This window comes from Oncorhynchus masou, chromosome 24 (genome assembly GCF_036934945.1).
Source record: "Oncorhynchus masou masou isolate Uvic2021 chromosome 24, UVic_Omas_1.1, whole genome shotgun sequence".
In the NCBI taxonomy this organism is placed as follows: domain Eukaryota; kingdom Metazoa; phylum Chordata; class Actinopteri; order Salmoniformes; family Salmonidae; genus Oncorhynchus; species Oncorhynchus masou.
The window spans coordinates 113,457,177-113,481,774 of NC_088235.1; the positions used below are offsets into that span (position 1 = coordinate 113,457,177).

The window sequence follows — 24,598 nt, forward strand, 5'->3', positions numbered from 1 at the left end:
TACTGCTGTGTGGGATGCCCATAGTTCCTGCTGTGCCAGCTACTCTGCCTTTGCTGAGGAATTCAAACGAGTGTTTCAAGGCCCAAGCAGTGGTTCTGACTCAGCCAAACAGCTCCTGACTCTCCACCAAGGTTGGCGCAGCGTGACGGACTATGCCATCCAGTTCCGCACGGTGGCAGCAGCAAGTGGCTGGAACAACGAGGTGCTCACGGTGTGCTTTCTGAAAGGCCTTTCCGACACTATCCAAGATGAACTGGCCACTCGGGAACCACCGGACAATCTCGAGTCCCTGATCAAGTTGGCCTCACGCATTGACCAGCGTCTGAGAGCGAGAACTCAACCGTAGACCTCTAGCCCCTATCAGTCCCAGCTCCGAGTCCCCACCTTTATCCTCGCTGGCTCCATCGGAACCCATGCAGATTGGACGCATCTCCCAGGCTGAGAGAGACCGCCGGATGAGGGAGCGACGCTGTCTATATTGCGGCAAACCGGGCCATTTCCGTCCCACGTGTCCCGGGCTCCAGGGAAACGCTCTGTCCCGTACAGACCGGGGGGAACTGTAACTGGAAACATAACCTCCTCCCATCCGTCCAACTCCCGTCTGCTCATTCCAGTCACCCTCTCCTGGGACAACCACAAGCTTCACCTTCAAGCCTTGGTAGACTCTGGAGCCGCAGGTAACTTCATGGATGGTGTCTGGGCGAAGGAGAATGGCGTTCCCTCTGAACCTCTAAGTGAACCCATGAGGGTCACTACATTGGATGGAAGCCCTTTGGGATCTGGACTTGTCACTCATGTCACTACCTCCTTGCGACTTTCAGTTTCACAACACCAGGAATTGATGAACTTTCATTTGATCTCCTGTTCCGAGTTCCCTCTCGTCCTTGGATACCCCTGGCTTCACAGCCATAACCCTCACATCGACTGGTCTGTGGGCACTATCAAGCAGTGGGGTCCTACGTGCCAAGCTACTTGTATTTTCCAGAATTCCCCGAGTTCTACTCCCGAGTCTTTAGAATCCATCGACCTGACCCGAGTTCCCGAGTGTTACCATGACCTCAAACTGGTGTTTAGCAAACAGAGGGCCACCATGCTACCACCCCATAGACCTTACGATTGCCCCATCGACCTATTTCCAGGCACTTGCCCCCCCAGGGGTCGGATCTTTTCCCTATCTCCACCCGAACGAGCTGCTATGGATACCTACATCAAGGACGCTCTGGAAGCAGGCCTCATGCGTCCATCCACCTCCCCGGCGGGAGCAGGGTTTTTCTTTGTGGCCAAGAAAGACAGTGGATTACGTCCTTGCATCGACTACCGGGGACTCAATGCCATAACCGTCCGTAACCGTTACCCGCTACCCCTTATGGCCACAGCCTTCGAGCTGCTCCAGGAAGCAGTTGTTTTCACTAAGCTTGACCTGCGGAACGCATACCATCTTGTGCGGATCAGACCTGGTGACGAGTGGAAGACCGCTTTCAACACGCCTACTGGTCACTATGAATACTTGGTGATGCCCTTCGGCCTGACCAACGCCCCAGCGGTGTTCCAAGCGCTCATAAACGATGTGCTTAGGGATATGCTTAACATATTTGTGTTCGTTTACTTGGATGACATCCTCATCTTTTCGAGCTCCCTTCAAGAACACACTAAGCATGTCAGACAAGTACTCAAACGCCTCCTGGACAGCCATCTGTACGTTAAGCCGGAAAAATGTGAATTCCATTCATCCCGAGTACAATTCCTGGGATTTGTAGTGGAACCCGGTCGAGTCCAAATGGACCCCAGGAAGGTAGGGGCGGTAGCGGATTGGCCCACCCCCAAATCCGTTAAGGAAGTTCAGCGTTTCCTGGGCTTCACAAACTTTTACCGCAAGTTCATCAAGAACTTCAGCTTGGTGGCAGCCCCTCTCTCAGCTTTAACCAAGGGTGGCAATGCAAGGTTTTTGTGGGGAAGAGAAGCTGAGACGGCCTTCCAAGGACTCAAGCAGCGCGTTCTCTCTGCTCCCATCCTGATACTACCGACTACGGATGAACCATTTGTGGTGGAGGTAGACGCATCAGAGGTTGGTGTTGGAGCTGTCCTGTCTCAGAGGGGTGAAGACAAGAAGCTTCATCCGTGCGCTTTCTTCTCACACCGGCTTACCCCGACTGAGAGGAACTACGATGTGGGGGATCGTGAACTCCTAGCGGTTAAGATGGCATTGAAGGAATGGAGACACTGGCTCGAGGGGGCTTCTCACCCATTTCAAGTGCTTACGGACCACAAAAATCTGGAGTATATCCAGCAGGCGAAGCGGTTGAACTCTAGACAAGCTAGATGGTCTCTTTTCTTCAATCGATTCCAGTTTATCCTCACCTATCGGCCCGGGTCGAAGAATCTCAAACCGGATGCCCTGTCCCGAGTCTACGCTCCTGCCATTCGAGATGACACGGACATGCCTGTCCTTCCTGCTGCTAAGATTGTGGCTCCGATCTCGTGGCAAGTTGAGGATACTGTGAGACGTGCTCAAGCTAGCGAACCGGACCCGAAAGGAGGTCCTGCCAATCGGTTGTTTGTCCCCAAGGCAGTGAGGACTCAGGTCCTTCTGTGGGGGCACTCCTCTCGCCTCACCTGTCATCCGGGCGTAGGTCGCACCTTGGAGTTCATCCAGCGTAAGTTCTGGTGGCCTACCATAAGAGAAGACGTTGCCACTTTCGTCAATGCCTGTCCCGTGTGCTGCCAGGGCAAATCTTCTCACCTCCGCCCTCAAGGACTCCTTCACTCTTTACCTGTTCCCCACAGACCCTGGTCCCATATCTCATTGGACTTTATTACTGGACTTCCTCCATCCCATGGCAATACTACTATCCTAGTCATAATCGACAGGTTTTCAAAGGCGGCCAGGTTCGTCCCTCTGACTAAGTTACCTTCTGCCAAGGAAACGGCTGAGTTGGTAATTAATCATGTGTTCCGAGTCTTCGGCATTCCTCAAGATATGGTTTCTGACAGAGGTCCCCAGTTCGCCTCAAGGTTTTGGAAGGCCTTCTGCCAACTCATGGGGGCTTCTGCCAGTCTATCTTCAGGGTACCATCCGGAGTCCAACGGCCAAACAGAGAGGATGAATCAAGAGCTGGAAACCACCCTCCGATGTATGACTCGTGACAACCCGTCCACATGGTCATCCTTTATTGTTTGGGCCGAATACGCGCACAACACCTTGCGCTCCTCCTCCACTGGTATGTCCCCCACGAGTGTCAGTTTGGCTATGCTCCTCCATTGTTCCCGGACCGGGAGGCAGAAGTCAGAGTGCCTTCAGCCTTGAAGTTCGTCAGACGCTGTCGGCTTATGTGGAGGAAGACCCGTCTTAATCTTATGCGTTCCTCACAGAGGTACCAACAACAAGCCAACAGACGTCGCCGTCCCGGGCCTACCCTGCGCCCCGGCCAGAGTCTGGCTCTCCACAAGAAACTTACCTCTACGGGTGGAGTCTCGCAAGCTGTCCCAAAAATACATCGGTCCCTTCAAGGTTGCTAGGAGAGTTAACCCAGTTTCTTATCGCCTACACTTACCCAGATCCCTTAAGATTAATCCCACATTTCACATTTCATTGTTAAAACCTGTTTTTTCTCCCCTTGTCCCGGCAGACAGACCTCCCCCTCCGCCTCGTGTCATTGGAGGCCAGCCGGCTTATACCGTCCATCGGATACTGGATTCCCGCCGGGTACAGCGGTCCTGGCAGTATCTGGTGGACTGGGAAGGCTACGGTCCCGAGGAGCGCTCCTGGGTTCCTGCCAAAGACATCCTGGATCCTGACCTCATTCGTCAGTTCAGGGCCCTCCACCCTGAGAGAGCTGGTAGGAACGTCAGGAGCCGTTCCTAGGGGGGGGGATTCTGTCAGGATTTGGCCAGGGTTGTTCCGGGTTTTGGTCACTAGATGCCCCCATTGTGCTTTTTGACCTTATGTTTTTTCCCTTGTTCCCCATTATTTTTTTGCACCTGTACCTCGTTTTCCCTGATTGTATTTAAACCCTTAGTTTCCCTCAGTTCTGTGCTCTGTGTTTGTATGTTAGCACCCAGCCCTAGTGTTCTGTGTATTCTTGTCGATTCCGGTGGATGCTCTTGTGGAATTCTGTTTTTGTTTTTTGAGTATCTCTTGAGGCTTTTTTGTGCTATTCCTACCACCTTTTGGATTTGCCATTTTTTGTATTGAAGGACTTCTCCTTTTTACTTTATTAAATACACCGTCTTAAGTACTGCTGTGTCTGCCTCATCTTCTGGGTTCTGCTGACTATTCGTGGCTCAGTTGGTTAAGTGACTGTTTCTCACTCCGGAGACCCAGGTTCGTAACCGGGTCCTGACATATAGCTCCACATTGATCTGGTACTTCCTGTATATAGCTCCACAATGATCTGGTACTCCCTGTGTATAGCTCCACATTGATCTGGTACTCCCTGTATATAGCTCCACATTGATCTGGTACTTCCTGTATATAGCTCCACATTGATCTGGTACTGGTACTTCCTGTATATAGCTCCACATTGATCTGGTACTTCCTGTATATAGCTCCACATTGATCTGGTACTTCCTGTATATAGCTCCACATTGATCTGGTACTGGTACTTCCTGTATATAGCTCCACATTGATCTGGTACTTCCTGTACATAGCTTCACATTGATCTGGTACTGGTACTCCCTGGAAATAGCTCCACATTGATCTGGTACTGGTACTCCCTGGAAATAGCTCCACATTGATCTGGTACTGGTACTCCCTGTATATAGCTCCACATTGATCTGGTACTGGTACTTCCTGGAAATAGCTCCACATTGATCTGGTACTGCCTGGAAATTGCTCCACATTGATCTGGTACTGGTACTCCCTGGAAATAGCTCCACATTGATCTGGTACTGGTACTCCCTGGAAATAGCTCCACATTGATCTGGTACTGGTACTCCCTGTATATAGCTCCACATTGATCTGGTACTGGTCGTCCCTGTATATAGCTCCACATTGATCTGGTACTTCCTGTATATAGCTCCACATTGATCTGGTACTTCCTGTATATAGCTCCACATTGATCTGGTACTTCCTGTATATAGCTCCACATTGATCTGGTACTCCATTCTTGTGTTACTAAACTCAGCAAAAAAATAAATATCCTCTCACTGTCAACTGGATTTATTTTCAGCAAACTTAACATGTAAATATTTGTTTGACCATAACAAGAATCAGCAACTGAGACATAAACTGAACAAGTTCCACAGACATGTGTCTAATTGAAATGGAATAATGTGTCCCTGAACAAAGGGGGGGGTCAAAATCAAAAGTAACAGTCAGTATCTGATGTGGCCACTAGTTGCATTAAGTACTGCAGGGCATCTCCTCCTCATGGACTGCACCAGATGTGCCAGTTCTTGCTATGAGATGTTACCCCACTCTTCCACCAAGGCACCTGCAAGTCCCCGGGCATTCCTGGGGGGAATGGCCCTAGCCCTCACCCTCCGATCCAACAGGTCCCAGAAGTGCTCAATAGGATTGAGATCATGCCTCCTTGCATGACCCTGGGCATCTTTCCTTTGGTTAGTCAGTAGAAAGGTCTCTTTAGTGTCCTAAGTTTTCATAACTGTGACCTTAATTGCCTACCGTCTGTAAGGTGTTAGTGTCTTAACGACCGTTCAACAGGTGCGTGTTCATTACTTGTTTATGGTTCATTGAACAAGCATGAGAAACAGTGTTTAAACCCTTTTCCAATGAAGATCTGTGAAGTTATTTGGATTTTTACGAATTATCTTTGAAAGACAGGGTCCTGAAAAAGGGACGTTTCTTTTTTTGCTGAGTTTATTTGAGGTTTTATCTTTAAACTCTGCATTGTTGAGAAGTAAAGTATATATATATATATATATATATATAAAAATAAAGTAAAGTAAAAAAATATATAAATAAAGTAAAGTAAATATATATATATATATATATATTTTACTATACTTTACTTTATTTTATATACTTTACTTTATTTTTATTTTTATATATATATATATATAAAGTAAAGTAAATATATATATATAAATAAAGTAAAGTAAAAAAACATATATAAATAAAGTAAAGTAAATATATATATATATAAATAAAGTAAAGTAAAAAATATATATATATAAATAAATTAAAGTAAAAAATATATATAAAGAAAGTAAAGTAAAAAATATATATATAAATAAAGTAAAGTAAAATAAATATATATATATATTTGATTTAATTTGATTTGATCTTAAACTCTTAACAAGGATTTGCGCCTCTTGGGGGACTGGGAGATTTGAGACATTTCCTTTTCAGATGGAATTAAAATTCTCAGACAACATGCGATTGGCTAGCCATCGAGAACTTACCCGTAATCTTATGGGCCCTGGTTAAAACTGGTGGACAACAAAGGGTGTAGGGTACCATTTGGGACACAGATCAAGTGTGGTCTCCTCACAGTCACTCTAAACTGTGTCTCTCCTCATAGGCAGGTTTTAACGCTGGCGACGGGAAACGCTACTTCAACATCCCGGGGTCTCGTACTGATGATGTCGTGGATGTGGAGGGAACCACCAACGTAGGTCGCCCCGGGAGATGGGTGTTCCGGATCGACAACGCTCAGGTGGAGGTGGGTGGCTGCAACCACTCAGGTAAGATCGAGGAGGGACATTTATTAATAATAACTATTACACATTGAATCCATTCTGTAAAGTGTGTTAGGACTCTGTTAAAAATGAAATTCATTTTGATTTGATAGGGCATTTTCTAAAGGGAAAATAGTACTGAGAGAAGAATGTTGAATGATACTAACATCAACCTCTTATCAATCTCTCCTCCTCACTAACTAACTGTTCTGTCTCTCCTCATTAACTAACTGTTCTGCCTCTCCTCATTAACTAACTGTTCTGTCTCTCCTCACTAACTAACTGTTCTGCCTCTCCTCATTAACTAACTGTTCAGTCTCTCCTCACTAACTAACTGTTCTGCCTCTCCTCATTAACTAACTGTTCTGTCTCTCCTCACTAACTAACTGTTCTGCCTCTCCTCATTAACTAACTGTTCTGTCTCTCCTCACTAACTAACTGTTCTGTCTCTCCTCACTAACTAACTGTTCTGCCTCTCCTCATTAACTAACTGTTCTGTCTCTCCTCACTAACTAACTGTTCTGTCTCTCCTCACTAACTAACTGTTCTGCCTCTCCTCACTAACTAACTGTTCTGTCTCTCCTCACTAACTAACTGTTCTGTCTCTCCTCACGAACTAACTGTTCTGTCTCACTTCACTAACTAAATGTTCTGCTTCATCTCCTCACTAACTAACTGTTCTGTCTCCCTTCAATAACTAACTAACTGTTCAGTCTCTCCTCACTAACTAACTGTTCTGTCTCTCCTCACTAACTAACTGTTCTGTCTCTGTTCAATAACTAACTATAACTGTTCTGTCTCCCTTCAATAACTAACTGTTCTGTCTCACTTCACTAACTAAATGTTCTGCCTCATCTCCTCACTAACTAACTGTTCTGCCTCTCCTCATTAACTAACTGTTCTGTCTCTCCTCACTAACTAACTGTTCTGTCTCACTTCACTAACTAAATGTTCTGCCTCATCTCCTCACTAACTAACTGTTCTGCCTCTCCTCATTAACTAACTGTTCTGTCTCTCCTCACTAACTAACTGTTCTGCCTCTCCTCATTAACGAACTGTTCTGTCTCTCCTCACTAACTAACTGTTCTGCCTCTCCTCATTAACTAACTGTTCTGTCTCTCCTCACTAACTAACTGTTCTGTCTCTCCTCACTAACTAACTGTTCTACCTCTCCTCACTAACTAACTGTTCTACCTCTCCTCACTAACTAACTGTTCTGTCTCTCCTCACTAACTAACTGTTCTGTCTCTCCTCACGAACTAACTGTTCTGTCTCACTTCACTAACTAAATGTTCTGCCTCATCTCCTCACTAACTAACTGTTCTGTCTCCCTTCAATAACTAACTAACTGTTCAGTCTCTCCTCACTAACTAACTGTTCTGTCTCTCCTCACTAACTAACTGTTCTGTCTCTGTTCAATAACTAACTATAACTGTTCTGTCTCCCTTCAATAACTAACTAACTGTTCAGTCTCTCCTCACTAACTAACTGTTCAGTCTCTCCTCACTAACTAACTGTTCTGTCTCTCTTCAATAACTAACTAACTGTTCAGTCTCTCCTCACTAACTAACTGTTCTGTCTCTCCTCACTAACTAACTGTTCTGTCTCTCCTCACTAACTAACTGTTCTGTATCTGTTCAATAACTAACTATAACTGTTCTGCCTCTCCTCACTAACTTAACGTTCTGTCTCTCTTCACTAACTAACTTTTCTGCCTCACCTCCTCACTAACTAACTGTGCTGTCTCTCTTCAATAACTAACTAACTGTTCAGTCTCTCCTCACTAACTAACTGTTCTGTCTCTCCTCACTAACTAACTGTTCTGTCTCTGTTCAATAACTAACTATAACTGTTCTGTCTCCCTTCAATAACTAACTAACTGTTCAGTCTCTCCTCACTAACTAACTGTTCTGTCTCTCCTCACTAACTTAACGTTCTGTCTCTCTTCACGAACTAACTTTTCTGCCGCACCTCCTCACTAACTAACTGTGCTGTCTCTCCTCACTAACTAACTGTTCTGTCTCTCTTCAATAACTAACTAACTGTTCAGTCTCTCCTCACTAACTAACTGTTCTGTCTCTCCTCACTAACTAACTGTTCTGTCTCTGTTCAATAACTAACTATAACTTTTCTGCCTCACCTCCTCACTAACTAACTGTGCTGTCTCTCTTCAATAACTAACTAACTGTTCAGTCTCTCCTCACTAACTAACTGTTCTGTCTCTCCTCACTAACTAACTGTTCTGTCTCTCCTCACTAACTAACTGTTCTGTCTCCGTTCAATAACTAACTATAACTGTTCTGTCTCTCCTCACTAACTAAATGTTCTGTCTCTCTTCACTAATTAAATGTTATGTCTCTCCTCACTAACTAACTGTTCTGTCTTCACTAACTAATTGTTCCGTCTCTCCTCACTAACTAACTAACTGTTCTGTCTCTCCTCACTAACTTAACGTTCTGTCTCCTCACTAACTAACTGTTCTGTCTCTCCTCCTCACAAACTAACTGTTCTGTCTCTCTTCACTAACTAAATGTTCTGTCTCTCTTCACGAACTAACTGTTTTGTCTCTCCTCACTAACTAACTACCTGTTCCGTCTCTCCTCACTACCTAACTGTTCTCTCTGTCATAACTCACAAACTTTACTGTCTCTCCTCTCTAACTAAATGTTCTGTTTCTCCTCACTAACTAACTGTTCTGTCTCTCCTCACTAACTAACTGTTCTGTCTCTCCTCACTGACTAACTATTCTGTCTACAACACACTAACTAAATGTTCTGTCTCTCCTCACTAACTAACTGTTTAAAATCTCCTCACTTACTATTTTGTCTCTCCTCACTAACTAACTGTTACGTCTCTCCTCACTAACAAACTGTTCTGTCTCTCTTCACTAATTAACTGTTCAGTCTCTCCTCACTAACTAACTGTTCAGTCTCTCCTAACTAACTAACTACCATACTAACTGTTCTGTCTCTCCTAACTAACTAACTGTTATGTCTCCCCTCACTAACTACATTTTCTGTTTCTCCTCACTAACTAACTGTTATGTCTCTCCTTACTAACTAACTGTTCTGTCTCTCCTCACTAACTAACTGTTCTGTCTCTCCTCACTAACTAACTGGTCTGTCTCTCCTCACTAACTAACTGTTATGTCTCTCCTTACTAACTAACTGTTATGTCTCTCCTTACTAACTTACTATTTTGTCTCTCCTCACTAACTAACTGTTCTGTCTCTCCTCACTAACTAACTGTTCTGTCTCTCCTCACTAACTAACTGTTCTGTCTCGCCTCACTGACTAACTATTCTGTCTACAACACACTAACTAAATGTTCTGTCTCTCCTCACTAACTAACTGTTTAAAATCTCCTCACTATTTTGTCTCTCCTCACTAACTAACTGTTACGTCTCTCCTCACTAACTAACTGTTCTGTCTCTCTTCACTAATTAACTGTTCAGTCTCTCCTAACTAACTAACTGTTATGTCTCCCCTCACTAACTACATTTTCTGTTTCTCCTCACTAACTAACTGTTATGTCTCTCCTTACTAACTAACTGTTCTGTCTCTCCTCACTAACTAACTGTTCTGTCTCTCCTCACTAACTAACTGGTCTGTCTCTCCTCACTAACTAACTGTTATGTCTCTCCTTACTAACTAACTGTTATGTCTCTCCTTACTAACTTACTATTTTGTCTCTCCTCACTAACTAACTGTTCTGTCTCTCCTCACTAACTAACTGTTCTGTCTCTCCTCACTAACTAACTGTTCTGTCTCGCCTCACTGACTAACTATTCTGTCTACAACACACTAACTAAATGTTCTGTCTCTCCTCACTAACTAACTGTTTAAAATCTCCTCACTATTTTGTCTCTCCTCACTAACTAACTGTTACGTCTCTCCTCACTAACTAACTGTTCTGTCTCTCCTCACTAACTAACTGTTCTGTCTCTCTTCACTAATTAACTGTTCAGTCTCTCCTCACTAACTAACTGTTCAGTCTCTCCTCACTAACTAACTAACTACCATCCTAACTGTTCTGTCTCTCCTAACTAAACACAGAGACAGGAACAATCACCCACACAACCCAACACCAAACAGGCTACCTAAATATGGTTCCCAATCAGAGACAATGACTAACACCTGCCTCTGATTGAGAACCATATCAGGCCAAACACAGAAACAGACAAACTAGACACACAACATAGAATGCCCACTCAGATCACACCCTGACCAAACAAAACATAGAAACATACAAAGCAAACTATGGTCAGGGTGTGACAGTTCAGTCTCTCCTCACTAACTAACTGTTATGTCTCTCCTCACTAATTAAATGTTCTGTCTCTCCTCACTAACTGTTCTGTCTCTCCTCACTAACTAACTGTTCTGTCTCTCCTCACTAACTAACTGTTCAGTCTCTCCTCACTAACTAACTGTTCTGTCTCTCCTCACTAACTAAATGTTCTATCTCTCCTCACTAACTACCTGTTCTGTCTCTCCTTACTAACTAACTGCTATGTCTCTCCTCACTATCTAACTGTTCTGTCTCTCCTCACTAACTAACTGTTATGTCTCTCCTTACTAACTAACTGTTCTGTCTCTCCTCACTAACTAACTGTTCTGTCTCTCCTCACTAACTACCTGTTCTGTCTCTCCTCACTAACTACCTGTTCTGTCTCTCCTTACTAACTAACTGCTATGTCTCTCCTCACTAACTAACTGTTTTGTCTCTCCTCACTAACTAACTGTTCTGTCTCTCCTCACTAACTACCTGTTCTGTCTCTCCTCCTCACTAACTACCCGTTCTGTCTCTCCTCCTCAATAACTGACTCTCGTCCACAGCGTCTGTGTGTCCACACCTTCGACCCTGTCTGAATGGAGGTCTCTGTATTGATGACTGCATCACCGGCAACCCTTCTTTCTCCTGCTCCTGTCTGGCTGGGTTCACCGGAAGGTGGTGCCAGATAGGTCAGTCGGTGAACTTTAACCTTTGAACCTAATCACCCCTTGCTTGACCCCAGTCACCCAACTGCTCAGCTCTACTGCATTACATGTCCTCCTTGTTCAGAAACAACCCTTATTCCCTCTCCCCCTCTAGACAACCTGTGGGCATCTGAGAGCATTTGATTGGTTGAATTTAAGCCATATTGCTTTCACCTGTCCATTCCTCTCAGATCTGGTGTTTTAGGGGTTAGTGTACGATCTCGTGGTTAGGAGATAGGGGTTAGTGTACGATCTCGTGGATAGGAGATAGGGGTTAGTGTACGATCTCGTGGATAGGAGCTAGGGGTTAGTGTACGATCTCGTGGATAGGAGCTAGGGGTTAGTATACGATCTCGTGGATAGGAGCTAGGGGTTAGTATACGATCTCGTGGATAGGAGCTAGGGGTTAGTATACAATCTCTTGGATAGGTGTTAGGGGTTAGTGTACGATCTCGTGGATAGGAGCTAGGGGTTAGTATACGATCTCGTAGTTAGGGGTTAGTATACGATCTCGTGGTTAGGAGCTAGGGGTTAGTATACGATCTCGTGGATAGGAGCTAGGGGTTAGTATACGATCTCGTGGAAAGGAGCTAGGGGTTAGTATACGATCTCGTGGATAGGAGCTAAGGGTTAGTATACGATCTCGTAGTTAGGGGTTAGTATACGATCTCGTGGATAGGAGCTAGGGGTTAGTATACGATCTCGTGGAAAGGAGCTAGGGGTTAGTATACGATCTCGTGGATAGGAGCTAGGGGTTAGTATACAATCTCGTGGATAGGAGCTAAGGGTTAGTATACGATCTCGTGGATAGGAGCTAGGGGTTAGTATACGATCTCGTGGATAGGAGCTAGGGGTTAGTATACGATCTCGTGGATAGGAGCTAGGGGTTAGTATACAATCTTGTGGATAGGAGCTAGGGGTTAGTATACGATCTCGTGGATAGGAGTTAGGGGTTAGTATACGATCTCATGGATAGGAGCTAGGGGTTAGTATACGATCTCGTGGATAGGAGCTAGGGGTTAGTATACGATCTCGTGGATAGGAGCTAGGGGTTAGTATACGATCTCGTGGATAGGAGCTAGGGGTTAGTATACGATCTCATGGATAGGAGCTAGGGGTTAGTATACGATCTCGTGGATAGGAGCTAGGGGTTAGTATACGATCTCGTGGATAGGAGTTAGGGGTTAGTGTACGATCTCGTGGATAGGAGCTAGGGGTTAGTATACGATCTCGTAGTTAGGGGTTAGTATACGATCTCGTGGTTAGGAGCTAGGGGTTAGTATACGATCTCGTGGATAGGAGCTAGGGGTTAGTATACGATCTCGTGGATAGGAGCTAGTGGTTAGTATACGATCTCGTGGATAGGAGCTCGGGGTTAGTATACGATCTCGTGGATAGGAGCTAGGGGTTAGTATACGATCTCATGGATAGGAGCTAGGGGTTAGTATACGATCTCGTGGATAGGAGATAGGGGTTAGTATACGATCTTGTGGATAGGAGCTAGGGGTTAGTATACGATCTCGTGGATAGGAGCTAGTGGTTAGTATACGATCTTGTGGATAGGAGCAGGGGGTTGTTTCTGGACAGGGCTCCACGCCCCTCCTCCTCTCTCCTCTAACCCGGGGTGAAGTGGATGGGTACTAAGGGTTGATTTGGGATTTGGGGTCCTACTCCATTCTCGGCCAAGTCAGCTTGTCAAGCTGCGTTCCACCTGACCTTCCAACTGGATAACATTTTTCCTTTCGGGACATGTTCTTGTAATAGCATACGAGGGCACTGCCAGGTCTCTCTGCTCCTCCTGCCAGGTCTCTCTGCTCCTCCTGCCAGGCCTTTCTACTCCTCCTCCCAGGTCTCTCTGCTCCTCCTGCAAGGTTTCTCTGCTCCTCCTGCCAGGCCTTTCTGCTCCTCCTGCCAGGCCTTTCTGCTCCTCCTGCCAGGTCTCTCTGCTCCTCCTGCAAGGTTTCTCTGCTCCTCCTGCCAGGTCTCTCTGCAACACTCCTCCTGCCAGGTCTCTCTGCAACACTCCTCCTTCCAGGTCTCTCTGCAACGTTCCTCCTGCCAGGTCTCTCTGCAACGTTCCTCCAGCTAGGTATCTCTGCTCCTCCTGCCAGGTCTCTCTGCTCATCTTGCCAGGTCTCTCTGCAACACTTCTCCTGCCAGGTCTCTCTGCAACACTTCTCCTGCCAAGTCTCTCTGCAACGTTCCTCCTGCCAGGTCTCTCTGCAACGCTCCTCTTGGACAATTCTACTAAATCAATTCTACTAAATCAATCTACCCTCATGACACTCTCTCTCTCGCTTTCTCTCTGTATGTGTGTGTGTGTGTGTGTGTGTGTGTGTGTGTGTGTGTGTGTGTGTGTGTGTGTGTGTGTGTGTGTGTGTGTGTGTGTGTGTGTGTGTGTGTGTGTGTGTGTGTGTGTGTGTGTGTGTGTCTGTGTAGATATAGAGGAGTGTTCGTCCTACCCCTGTCAGAACGGAGGTACCTGCTCAGACCGGGTTAACGGGTTCACCTGCCAGTGTCCACCTGGGTTTACAGGGACAGTCTGCCAAACAGGTACAGTACCAACTGTACCAACTGTACCAACCACACCTAACCATCTAACCATCTAACCACCATCTAACCAACATCTAACCACCTCTAACCATCTAACCATCTAACCATCTAACCACCATCTAACCATAAAACCAACATCTAACCATCTAACCACCTCTAACCATCTAACCACCTCTAACCACCTCTAACCATCTACCCACCTCTAACCATCTAACCATGTAACCACCTCTAACCACCTCTAACCATCTCTAACCATCTAACCACCTCTAACCACATCTAACCACCTCTAACCACCTCTAACCATCTAACCACCTCTAACCATCTAACCATCTAACCACCATCTAACCATAAAACCAACATCTAACCATCTAACCACCTCTAACCATCTAACCACCTCTAACCACCTCTAACCATCTAACCACCTCTAACCATCTAACCATCTAACCATCTAACCACCTCTAACCATCTCTAACCATCTAACCACCTCTAACCACATCTAACCACCTCTAACCATCTAACCACCTCTAACCATCTAACCATCTAAACACCTCTAACCATCTAACCACCTCTAACCACCTCTAACCATCAAACCACCTCTAACCATCTAACCATCTCTAACCATCTAACCACCTGTAACCATCTAACCACCTCTAACCACCTAACCACCTCTAACCATTTAGCCACCTCTAACCATCTAACCACCTCTAACCACCTAACCATCTCTAACCATCTAACCACCTCTAACCATCTAACCACCTCTAACCACCTCTAACCACCTAACCACCTCTAACCATTTAACCATCTCTAACCATCTAACCACCTGTAACCATCTAACCACCGCTAACCACCTCTAACCATCTAACCACCTCTAACCATCTAACCACCTCTAACCATCTAACCACTTCTAACCACCTAACCACCTCTAACCATCTAACCACCTCTAACCACCTGTAACCATCTAACCACCGCTAACCACCTCTAACCATCTAACCACCTCTACCCATCTAACCACCTCTAACCACCTAACCACTTCTAACCACCTCTAACCACCTAACCACCTCTAACCATCTAACCACCTAACCACCTCTAACCATCTAACCACCTCTAACCATCTAACCACCTCTAACCATTTAACCACTTCTAACCACCTGTAACCATCTACTAACCACCTCTAACCACCTCTAACCACCTCTAACCATCTAACCACTTCTAACCACCTGTAACCATCTAACCACCTCTAACCATCTAACCACCTCTAACCACCTCTAACCACCTAACCACCTAACCACCTAACCATCTCTAACCATCTAACCACCTAACCACCTCTAACCACATCTAACCACCTCTTTTCTGAACTCTCACTTCTTCCTCTATCTACTTCTCCCTCCTACTTGCTTGTTTTTACGCAATACAACACCATCTATCCCATACTTCTGTTCTGCATCACATACTTTCTTGGCGAATTAATTAATCTGATAATTGCACAAACCAAAATGATTTACTTGATCTATTCTATTACTTTGAGCCTGAATTTCAGCTCCTTTACAGCTGTGTCCAACTCCTCTTTCCTCTCTGTCCACTGTCCCCCTCTCCTCTCTTCTCCCCCCTCCCCCCTCCCCTCCCTCTCTGCTCCCCTCTCCCTGTCCCCCCTCCCATCCCTCTCTTCTCCCCCTCCCCCAGTTCTCCCTCTCTGCTCCCCTCTCCCTGTCCCCCCTCCCATCCCTCCCTGTCCCCCCTCCCCTCCCTCTCTGCTCCTCCCTGTCCCCCTCCCCTCCCTCTCTTCTCCCCTCTCCCACCCGTTCTCCCTCTCTTCTCCCCTCTCCCTGTCCCCCCTCCCATCCCTCCCTGTCCCCCCCTCCCTGCTCCTTCCTGACCCCCTCCCCTCCCTCTCTGCTCCTCCCTGACCCCCCTCCCCTCTCTCTGCTCCTCCCTGAACCCCCTCCCCCTCCCTCTAACTGCTCCTCCCTGACCCCCTCCTCTCTCTCCGCTCCTCCCTGACCCCCCTTCCCTCCCTCTCTCTGCTCCTCCGTGACCCCTCTCCTCTCTCTCTGCTCCTCCCTGACCCCCCTTCCCTCCCTGCCTGCTGACTTGCTGCCTCTCCTCATTCCTGTGGAGACATATCTTCTCTAATAACTTTCTCAGCCAGCAGCACATATTTTCAGGGTGAGGGGAGAGGCGTGGCGGATATATTAATCAGCTGAGTAAATATCCCGTGTGTGTGTGTGTGTGTGTGTGTGTGTGTGTGTGTGTGTGTGTGTGTGTGTGTGTGTGTGTGTGTGTGTGTGTGTGTGTGTGTGTGTGTGTGTGTGTGTGTGTGTGTGTGTGATTCTGGCTGCAGACATTGACGAGTGTAAAGACAGACCCTGCCTCAACGGAGCGCTGTGTGTGTCAGGTGTCGACAGCTTCACCTGTGTGTGTGAGAGTGGCTACTCTGGGACTCTGTGTGAGACAGGTGAGTTAACAGTGGTCCTGGGGGAGGGGGTGATGTGTAGGGGGTGGTGAGTTAACAGTGGTCCTGGGAGGGGGGTGATGTGTAGGGGATGGTGAGTTAACAGTGGTCCTGGGGGAGGGGGTGATGTGTAGGGGGTGGTGAGTTAACAGTGGTCCTGGGAGGGGGGTGATGTGTAGGGGATGGTGAGTTAACAGGGGTCCTGGGAGGGGGGTGATGTGTAGGGGATGGTGAGTTAACAGGGGTCCTGGGAGGGGGGTGATGTGTAGGGGATGGTGAGTTAACAGGGGTCCTGGGAGGGGGGTGATGTGTAGGGGATGGTGAGTCAACAGTGGTCCTGGGAGGGGGGTGATGTGTAGGGGATGGTGAGTTAACAGGGGTCCTGGGAGGGGGGGTGATGTGTAGGGGATGGTGAGTTAACAGGGGTCCTGGGAGGGGGTGAAGTGTAGGGGATGGTGAGTTAACAGGGGTCCTGGGAGGTGGGGGGTGATGTGTAGGGGATGGTGAGTTAACAGGGGTCCTGGGAGGGGGGGGTGATGTGTAGGGGATGGTGAGTTAACAGAGGTCCTGGGAGGGGGGTGATGTGTAGGGGATGGTGAGTTAACAGGGGTCCTGGGAGGGGGGTGATGTGTAGGGGATGGTGAGTTAACAGGGGTCCTGGGAGGGGGGTGATGTGTAGGGGATGGTGAGTTAACAGAGGTCCTGGGAGGGGGGTGATGTGTAGGGGATGGTGAGTTAACAGGGGTCCTGGGAGGGGGGTGATGTGTAGGGGATGGTGAGTTAACAGGGGTCCTGGGAGGGGGGGTGATGTGTAGGGGATGGTGAGTTAACAGGGGTCCTGGGAGGGGGGGGGTGATGTGTAGGGGATGGTGAGTTAACAGGGGTCCTGGGAGGGGGGTGATGTGTAGGGGATGGTGAGTTAACAGGGGTCCTGGGAGGGGGGGTGATGTGTAGGGGATGGTGAGTTAACAGGGGTCCTGGGAGGGGGTGATGTGTAGGGGATGGTGAGTTAACAGGGGTCCTGGGAGGGGGGGGTGAAGTGTAGGGGATGGTGAGTTAACAGGGGTCCTGGGAGGGGGGGGGTGATGTGTAGGGGATGGTGAGTTAACAGGGGTCCTGGGAGGGGGGTGATGTGTAGGGGATGGTGAGTTAACAGGGGTCCTGGGAGGGGGGGTGATGTGTAGGGGATGGTGAGTTAACAGGGGTCCTGGGAGGGGGGGGGTGATGTGTAGGGGATGGTGAGTTAACAGGGGTCCTGGGAGGGGGTGATGTGTAGGGGATGGTGAGTTAACAGGGGTCCTGGGGGGGGGGTGATGTGTAGGGGATGGTGAGTTAACAGTGGTCCTCGGAGGGGGGGATGTGTAGGGGATGGTGAGTTAACAGGGGTCCTGGGGGGGGGGGTGATGTGTAGGGGATGGTGAGTCAACAGGGGTCCTGGGAGAGGGGGTGATGTGTAGGGGATGGTGAGTCTACAGGGGTCCTGGGAGGGGGGGGGGTCAGGTGTAGGGGATGGTGAGTTAACAGGGGTCCTGGGGGGGGGGGGGGGTGATGTGTAGGGGATGGTGAGTCAACAGGGGTCCTGGGAGAGGGGGGGTGATGTGTAGGGGATGGTGAGTTAACAGAGGTCCTGGGAGGGGGTCAGGTTTAGGGGATAGGCATCTCTCTCCCCAGAGGAAACGCTCTCTGCTCTCTACATTACATCTCATCAGTCTGGCAGATGTTACTACATCCAGAGAGAGTTTCCATGAAGCCAACCTGTGTGGTCTGATTGATATTTTCTGACGAGGAGACCGTTCAGCTGCAAACACATTGGATTTATAATCGGTCGTTCTCTATGGACCTACAGAAGTTTACTGAACTCAGAGCTGTCATCAAATGTCCAACTCTTTTTTCCTCTCTGTCCTTCACTGTCCCACTCTCCTCTCTACTCTCCTCTCTACCCTCCCTATCTGCTCCTCCCTGTCCCCCCTCCCCTCCCTCACTGCTCCTCCCTGACCCCCCTCCCCTCCCTCTCTGCTCCTCCCTGTCCCCCTCCCCTCCCTCTCTGCTCCTCCCTGTCCCCCTACCCTCCCTCTCTGCTCCTCCCTGTCCCCCTCCCCTCCCTCTCTGCTGCTCCCTGTCCCCCTCCCCTCCCTCTCTGCTCCTCCCTGTCCCCCTACCCTCCCTCTCTGCTCCTCCCTGTCCCCCTCCCCTCCCTCTCTGCTCCTCCCTGTCCCCCTACCCTCCCTCTCTGCTCCTCCCTGTCCCCCTCCCCTCCCTCTCTGCTGCTCCTCCCTGTCCCCCTCCCCTCCCTCTCTGCTCCTCCCTGTCCCACCTCCCCTCCCTTTCTGCTGCTCCTCCCTGACCCCCCTCCCCTCCCTCTCTGCTGCTCCTCCCTGTCCCCCCTCCCCTCCCTCTCTTCTCCTCCCTCTCCCCCTCCCCCTCCCTCTCTGCTTCTCCCTGTCCCCCCTCCCCTCCCTCTCTGCTGCTCCTCCCTGTCCCCCTCCCCTCCCTCTCTGCTCCTCCCTTTCCCCCCTCCCCTCCCTCTCTGCTGCTCCTCCCTGACCCCCTCCCCCTCCCTCTCTGCTGCTCTTCCCTGTCCCCCTCCCCCTCCCTCTCTGCTCCTCCCTGTCCCCCTCCCTTCCCTCTCTGCTCCTCCCTGTCCCCCTCCCCTCCCTCTCTGCTGCTCCTCCCTGTCCCCCTCCCCTCCCTCTCTGCTGCTCCTCCCTGTCCCCCTCCCCCCTCCCTCTCTGCTGCTCCTCCCTGTCCCCCCCCCTCCCTCTCTGCTGTCTCCCTGACCCCCCTCCCTCTCTGCTGCTCCTCCCTGTCCAGCAAATGGCACCCCATTCCCTATGTACTGCACAGACCAGGAAACAAGGTCACTCCATTCCTATGGGCTATATTCAAAAGTAGTGCACTATGTAGGGAATAGGGTGCCAGCCCAGTGCAACATCCTGGTCTTTCACTAAATTATGGGTTATTGATGAAACAATAACTGTTGTCCTGTACATATTAGATCCTGTACATATTAGATCCTGTACATATTAGATCCTGTACATATTAGATCATGTATTAGATCCTGTACATATTAGATCCTGTACATATTAGATCCTGTATTAGATCCTGTACATATTAGATCCTGGTCATATTAGATCCTGTACATATTAGATCCTGTACATATTAGATCCTGTACATATTAGATCCTGTACATATTAGATCCTGTACATATTAGATCCTGTATTAGATCCTGTATTAGATCCTGTATATATTAGATCCTGTATTAGATCCTGTACATATTAGATCCTGTACATATTAGATCCTGTATTAGATCCTGTATTAGATCCTGTATTAGATCCTGTACATATTAGATCCTGGTCATATTAGATCCTGTACATATTAGATCCTGTACATATTAGATCCTGTACATATTAGATCCTGTACATATTAGATCCTATATTAGATCCTGTATTAGATCCTGTACATATTAGATCCTGTACATATTAGATCCTGGTCATATTAGATCCTGTACATATTAGATCCTGTACATATTAGATCCTGTATTAGATCCTGTATTAGATCCTGTACATATTAGATCCTGTACATATTAGATCCTGGTCATATTAGATCCTGTACATATTAGATCCTGTATTAGATCCTGTACATATTAGATCCTGTATTAGATCCTGTATTAGATCCTGTACATATTAGATCCTGGTCATATTAGATCCTGTACATATTAGATCCTGTACATATTAGATCCTGTACATATTAGATCCTGTACATATTAGATCCTGTACATATTAGATCCTGTATTAGATCCTGTATATATTAGAGCCTGTTCATATTAGATCCTGTACATATAAGATCCTGTACATATTAGATCCTGTATTAGATCCTGTATTAGATCCTGTATAAGATCCTGTACATATTAGATCCTGTACATGTTATATACTGTATTAGATCCTGTATTAGATCCTGTATAAGATCCTGTACATATTAGATCCTGTACATATTAGATCCTGTATTAGATCCTGTATATATTAGATCCTGTACATATTAGATCCTGTACATATTAGATCCTGTATTAGATCATGTATTAGATCCTGTACATATTAGATCCTGTACATGTTAGATCCTGTACATATTAGATCCTGTACCTGTTATATACTGTATTAGATCCTGTACATATTAGATCCTGTATTAGATCCTGTACATATTAGATCCTGTACATGTTATATACTGTATTAGATCCTGTACATATTAGATCCTGTATATATTAGATCCTATACATGTTAGATCCTGTATTAGATCCTGTATATATTAGATCCTGTATTAGATCCTGTATTAGATCCTGTATTAGATCCTGTATATATTAGATCCTGTACATATTAGATCCTGTTCATATTAGATCCTGTACATGTTAGATCCTGTATTAGATCCTGTACATATTAGATCCTGTCCATATTAGATCCTGTATTAGATCCTGTATTAAATCCTGTACATATTCGATCCTGTATTAGATCCTGTACATATTAGATCCTGTCCATATTAGATCCTGTATTAGATCCTGTATTAAATCCTGTACATATTCGATCCTGTATTAGATCCTGTACATGTTAGATCCTGTATTAGATCCTGTACATATTAGAGCATGTACATATCAGATCCTGTATTAGATCCTGTATTAAATCCTGTACATATTCGATCCTGTATTAGATCCTGTACATGTTATATCCTGTACATATTAGATCCTGTATTAGATCCTGTATTAGATCCTGTATTAGATCCTGTACATATTCGATCCTGTATTAGATCCTGTACATGTTATATCCTGTACATATTAGATCCTGTATTAGATCCTGTACATATTAGATCCTGTATTAGATCCTGTACATATTAGATCCTGTATTAGATCCTGTACATATTAGATCCTGTATTAGATCCTGTACATATTAGATCATGTATTAGATCCTGTACATATTAGATCCTGTACATATTAGATCCTGTATTAGATCCTGTACATATTAGATCCTGGTCATATTAGATCCTGTACATATTAGATCCTGTACATATTAGATCCTGTACATATTAGATCCTGTACATATTAGATCCTGTACATATTAGATCCTGTATTAGATCCTGTATTAGATCCTGTATATATTAGATCCTGTATTAGATCCTGTACATATTAGATCCTGTACATATTAGATCCTGTATTAGATCCTGTATTAGATCCTGTATTAGATCCTGTACATATTAGATCCTGGTCATATTAGATCCTGTACATATTAGATCCTGTACATATTAGATCCTGTACATATTAGATCCTGTACATATTAGATCCTATATTAGATCCTGTATTAGATCCTGTACATATTAGATCCTGTACATATTAGATCCTGGTCATATTAGATCCTGTACATATTAGATCCTGTACATATTAGATCCTGTATTAGATCCTGTATTAGATCCTGTACATATTAGATCCTGTACATATTAGATCCTGGTCATATTAGATCCTGTACATATTAGATCCTGTATTAGATCCTGTACATATTAGATCCTGTATTAGATCCTGTATTAGATCCTGTACATATTAGATCCTGGTCATATTAGATCCTGTACATATTAGATCCTGTACATATTAGATCCTGTACATATTATATCCTGTACATATTAGATCCTGTACATATTAGATCCTGTATTAGATCCTGTATATATTAGAGCCTGTTCATATTAGATCCTGTACATATAAGATCCTGTACATATTAGATCCTGTATTAGATCCTGTATTAGATCCTGTATAAGATCCTGTACATATTAGATCCTGTACATGTTATATACTGTATTAGATCCTGTATTAGATCCTGTATAAGATCCTGTACATATTAGATCCTGTACATATTAGATCCTGTATTAGATCCTGTATATATTAGATCCTGTACATATTAGATCCTGTACATATTAGATCCTGTATTAGATCATGTATTAGATCCTGTACATATTAGATCCTGTACATGTTAGATCCTGTACATATTAGATCCTGTACCTGTTATATACTGTATTAGATCCTGTACATATTAGATCCTGTATTAGATCCTGTACATATTAGATCCTGTACATGTTATATACTGTATTAGATCCTGTACATATTAGATCCTGTATATATTAGATCCTATACATGTTAGATCCTGTATTAGATCCTGTATATATTAGATCCTGTATTAGATCCTGTATTAGATCCTGTATTAGATCCTGTATATATTAGATCCTGTACATATTAGATCCTGGTCATATTAGATCCTGTACATGTTAGATCCTGTATTAGATCCTGTACATATTAGATCCTGTCCATATTAGATCCTGTATTAGATCCTGTATTAAATCCTGTACATATTCGATCCTGTATTAGATCCTGTACATATTAGATCCTGTCCATATTAGATCCTGTATTAGATCCTGTATTAAATCCTGTACATATTCGATCCTGTATTAGATCCTGTACATGTTAGATCCTGTATTAGATCCTGTACATATTAGAGCATGTACATATCAGATCCTGTATTAGATCCTGTATTAAATCCTGTACATATTCGATCCTGTATTAGATCCTGTACATGTTATATCCTGTACATATTAGATCCTGTATTAGATCCTGTATTAGATCCTGTATTAGATCCTGTACATATTCGATCCTGTATTAGATCCTGTACATGTTATATCCTGTACATATTAGATCCTGTATTAGATCCTGTACATATTAGATCCTGTATTAGATCCTGTACATATTAGATCCTGTATTCGATCCTGTATTAGATCCTGTATTAGATCTTGTATAAGATCCTGTACATATTAGATCCTGTATTAGATCCTGTACATATTAGATCCTGTATTCGATCCTGTATTAGATCCTGTATTAGATCTTGTATTAGATCCTGTACATATTAGATCCTGTACATATTAGATCCTGTATTAGATCCTGTACATATTAGATCCTGTATTAGATCCTGTACATATTAGATCCTGTATTCGATCCTGTATTAGATCCTGTATTAGATCTTGTATAAGATCCTGTACATATTAGATCCTGTATTAGATCCTGTACATATTAGATCCTGTATTAGATCCTGTATTAGATCCTGTATAAGATCCTGTATTAGATCCTGTATATATTAGATCCTGTACATATTAGATCCTGTACATATTAGATCCTGTATTAGATCCTGTATTAGATCCTGTATTAGATCTTGTATAAGATCCTGTACATATTAGATCCTGTACATATTAGATCCTGTACATATTAGATCCTGTATTAGATCATGTACATATTATAATCTACATGTTATACTGTACAGTACTGTATAATACTATATAATACTGCATAGTGCTGTATAATACTATATAATACTATTATATCCTGCTGTACATTTAATGAACTATTGTTTCTACATGGGAGCATATTGCACCTTAATACCAGACAGCTTTGTGTTTTAGGAGATCAACACACAGATGGTAAAACACTAAGCCGTTCCTCTGAACCAACAGGAATAGGAGCGGTTCCTTTGACGGGATATTAACTACTAGCTAGAAAATGTGTCTATTCCAAATCCCATTTACAGTATATCAACTTCCACGTTCAATAGTTTCTGAATTGCCCTCTTGACTCCCTCTTGACTCCCTCTCGACTCCCTCTTGATTCCCCCTTGACTCCCTCTGGACGTTGTCTTGACTCCCTCTGGACTTTGTCTTGACACCCTCTTGACTCCCTCTTGACTTCCTCTTTTCCTATTGACTCCCTCTTGACTCCCTCTGGACTTTGTCTTGACACCCTATTGACTCCCTCTTGACTTCCTCTTTTCCTATTGACTCCCTCTTGACTCCCTCTTGACTTCCTCTTTTCCTATTGACTCCCTCTTGACTCCCTCTTGACCTCGTCTTGACTCCCTCTTGACTTCCTCTTGACTCCCTCTTGACTCCCTCTTGACTTCCTCTTTTCCTATTG

General features: G+C 45.3%; 1 protein-coding gene across 2 annotated transcripts in view; it reads left to right on the plus strand.

Moving 5' to 3' along the window:
- Positions 1-24,598, plus strand: part of sned1 (sushi, nidogen and EGF-like domains 1) — a 138,530-nt gene that overhangs the window by 49,048 nt on the left and 64,884 nt on the right. For both annotated transcript variants that reach the window (XM_064936189.1, XM_064936190.1), the window contains exons 4-7: positions 6,483-6,645; positions 11,475-11,600; positions 14,055-14,168; positions 16,507-16,620. In XM_064936189.1, coding sequence (XP_064792261.1) covers positions 6,483-6,645; positions 11,475-11,600; positions 14,055-14,168; positions 16,507-16,620 — 517 coding nt within the window. The remainder of the gene's footprint in view (positions 1-6,482; positions 6,646-11,474; positions 11,601-14,054; positions 14,169-16,506; positions 16,621-24,598) is intronic.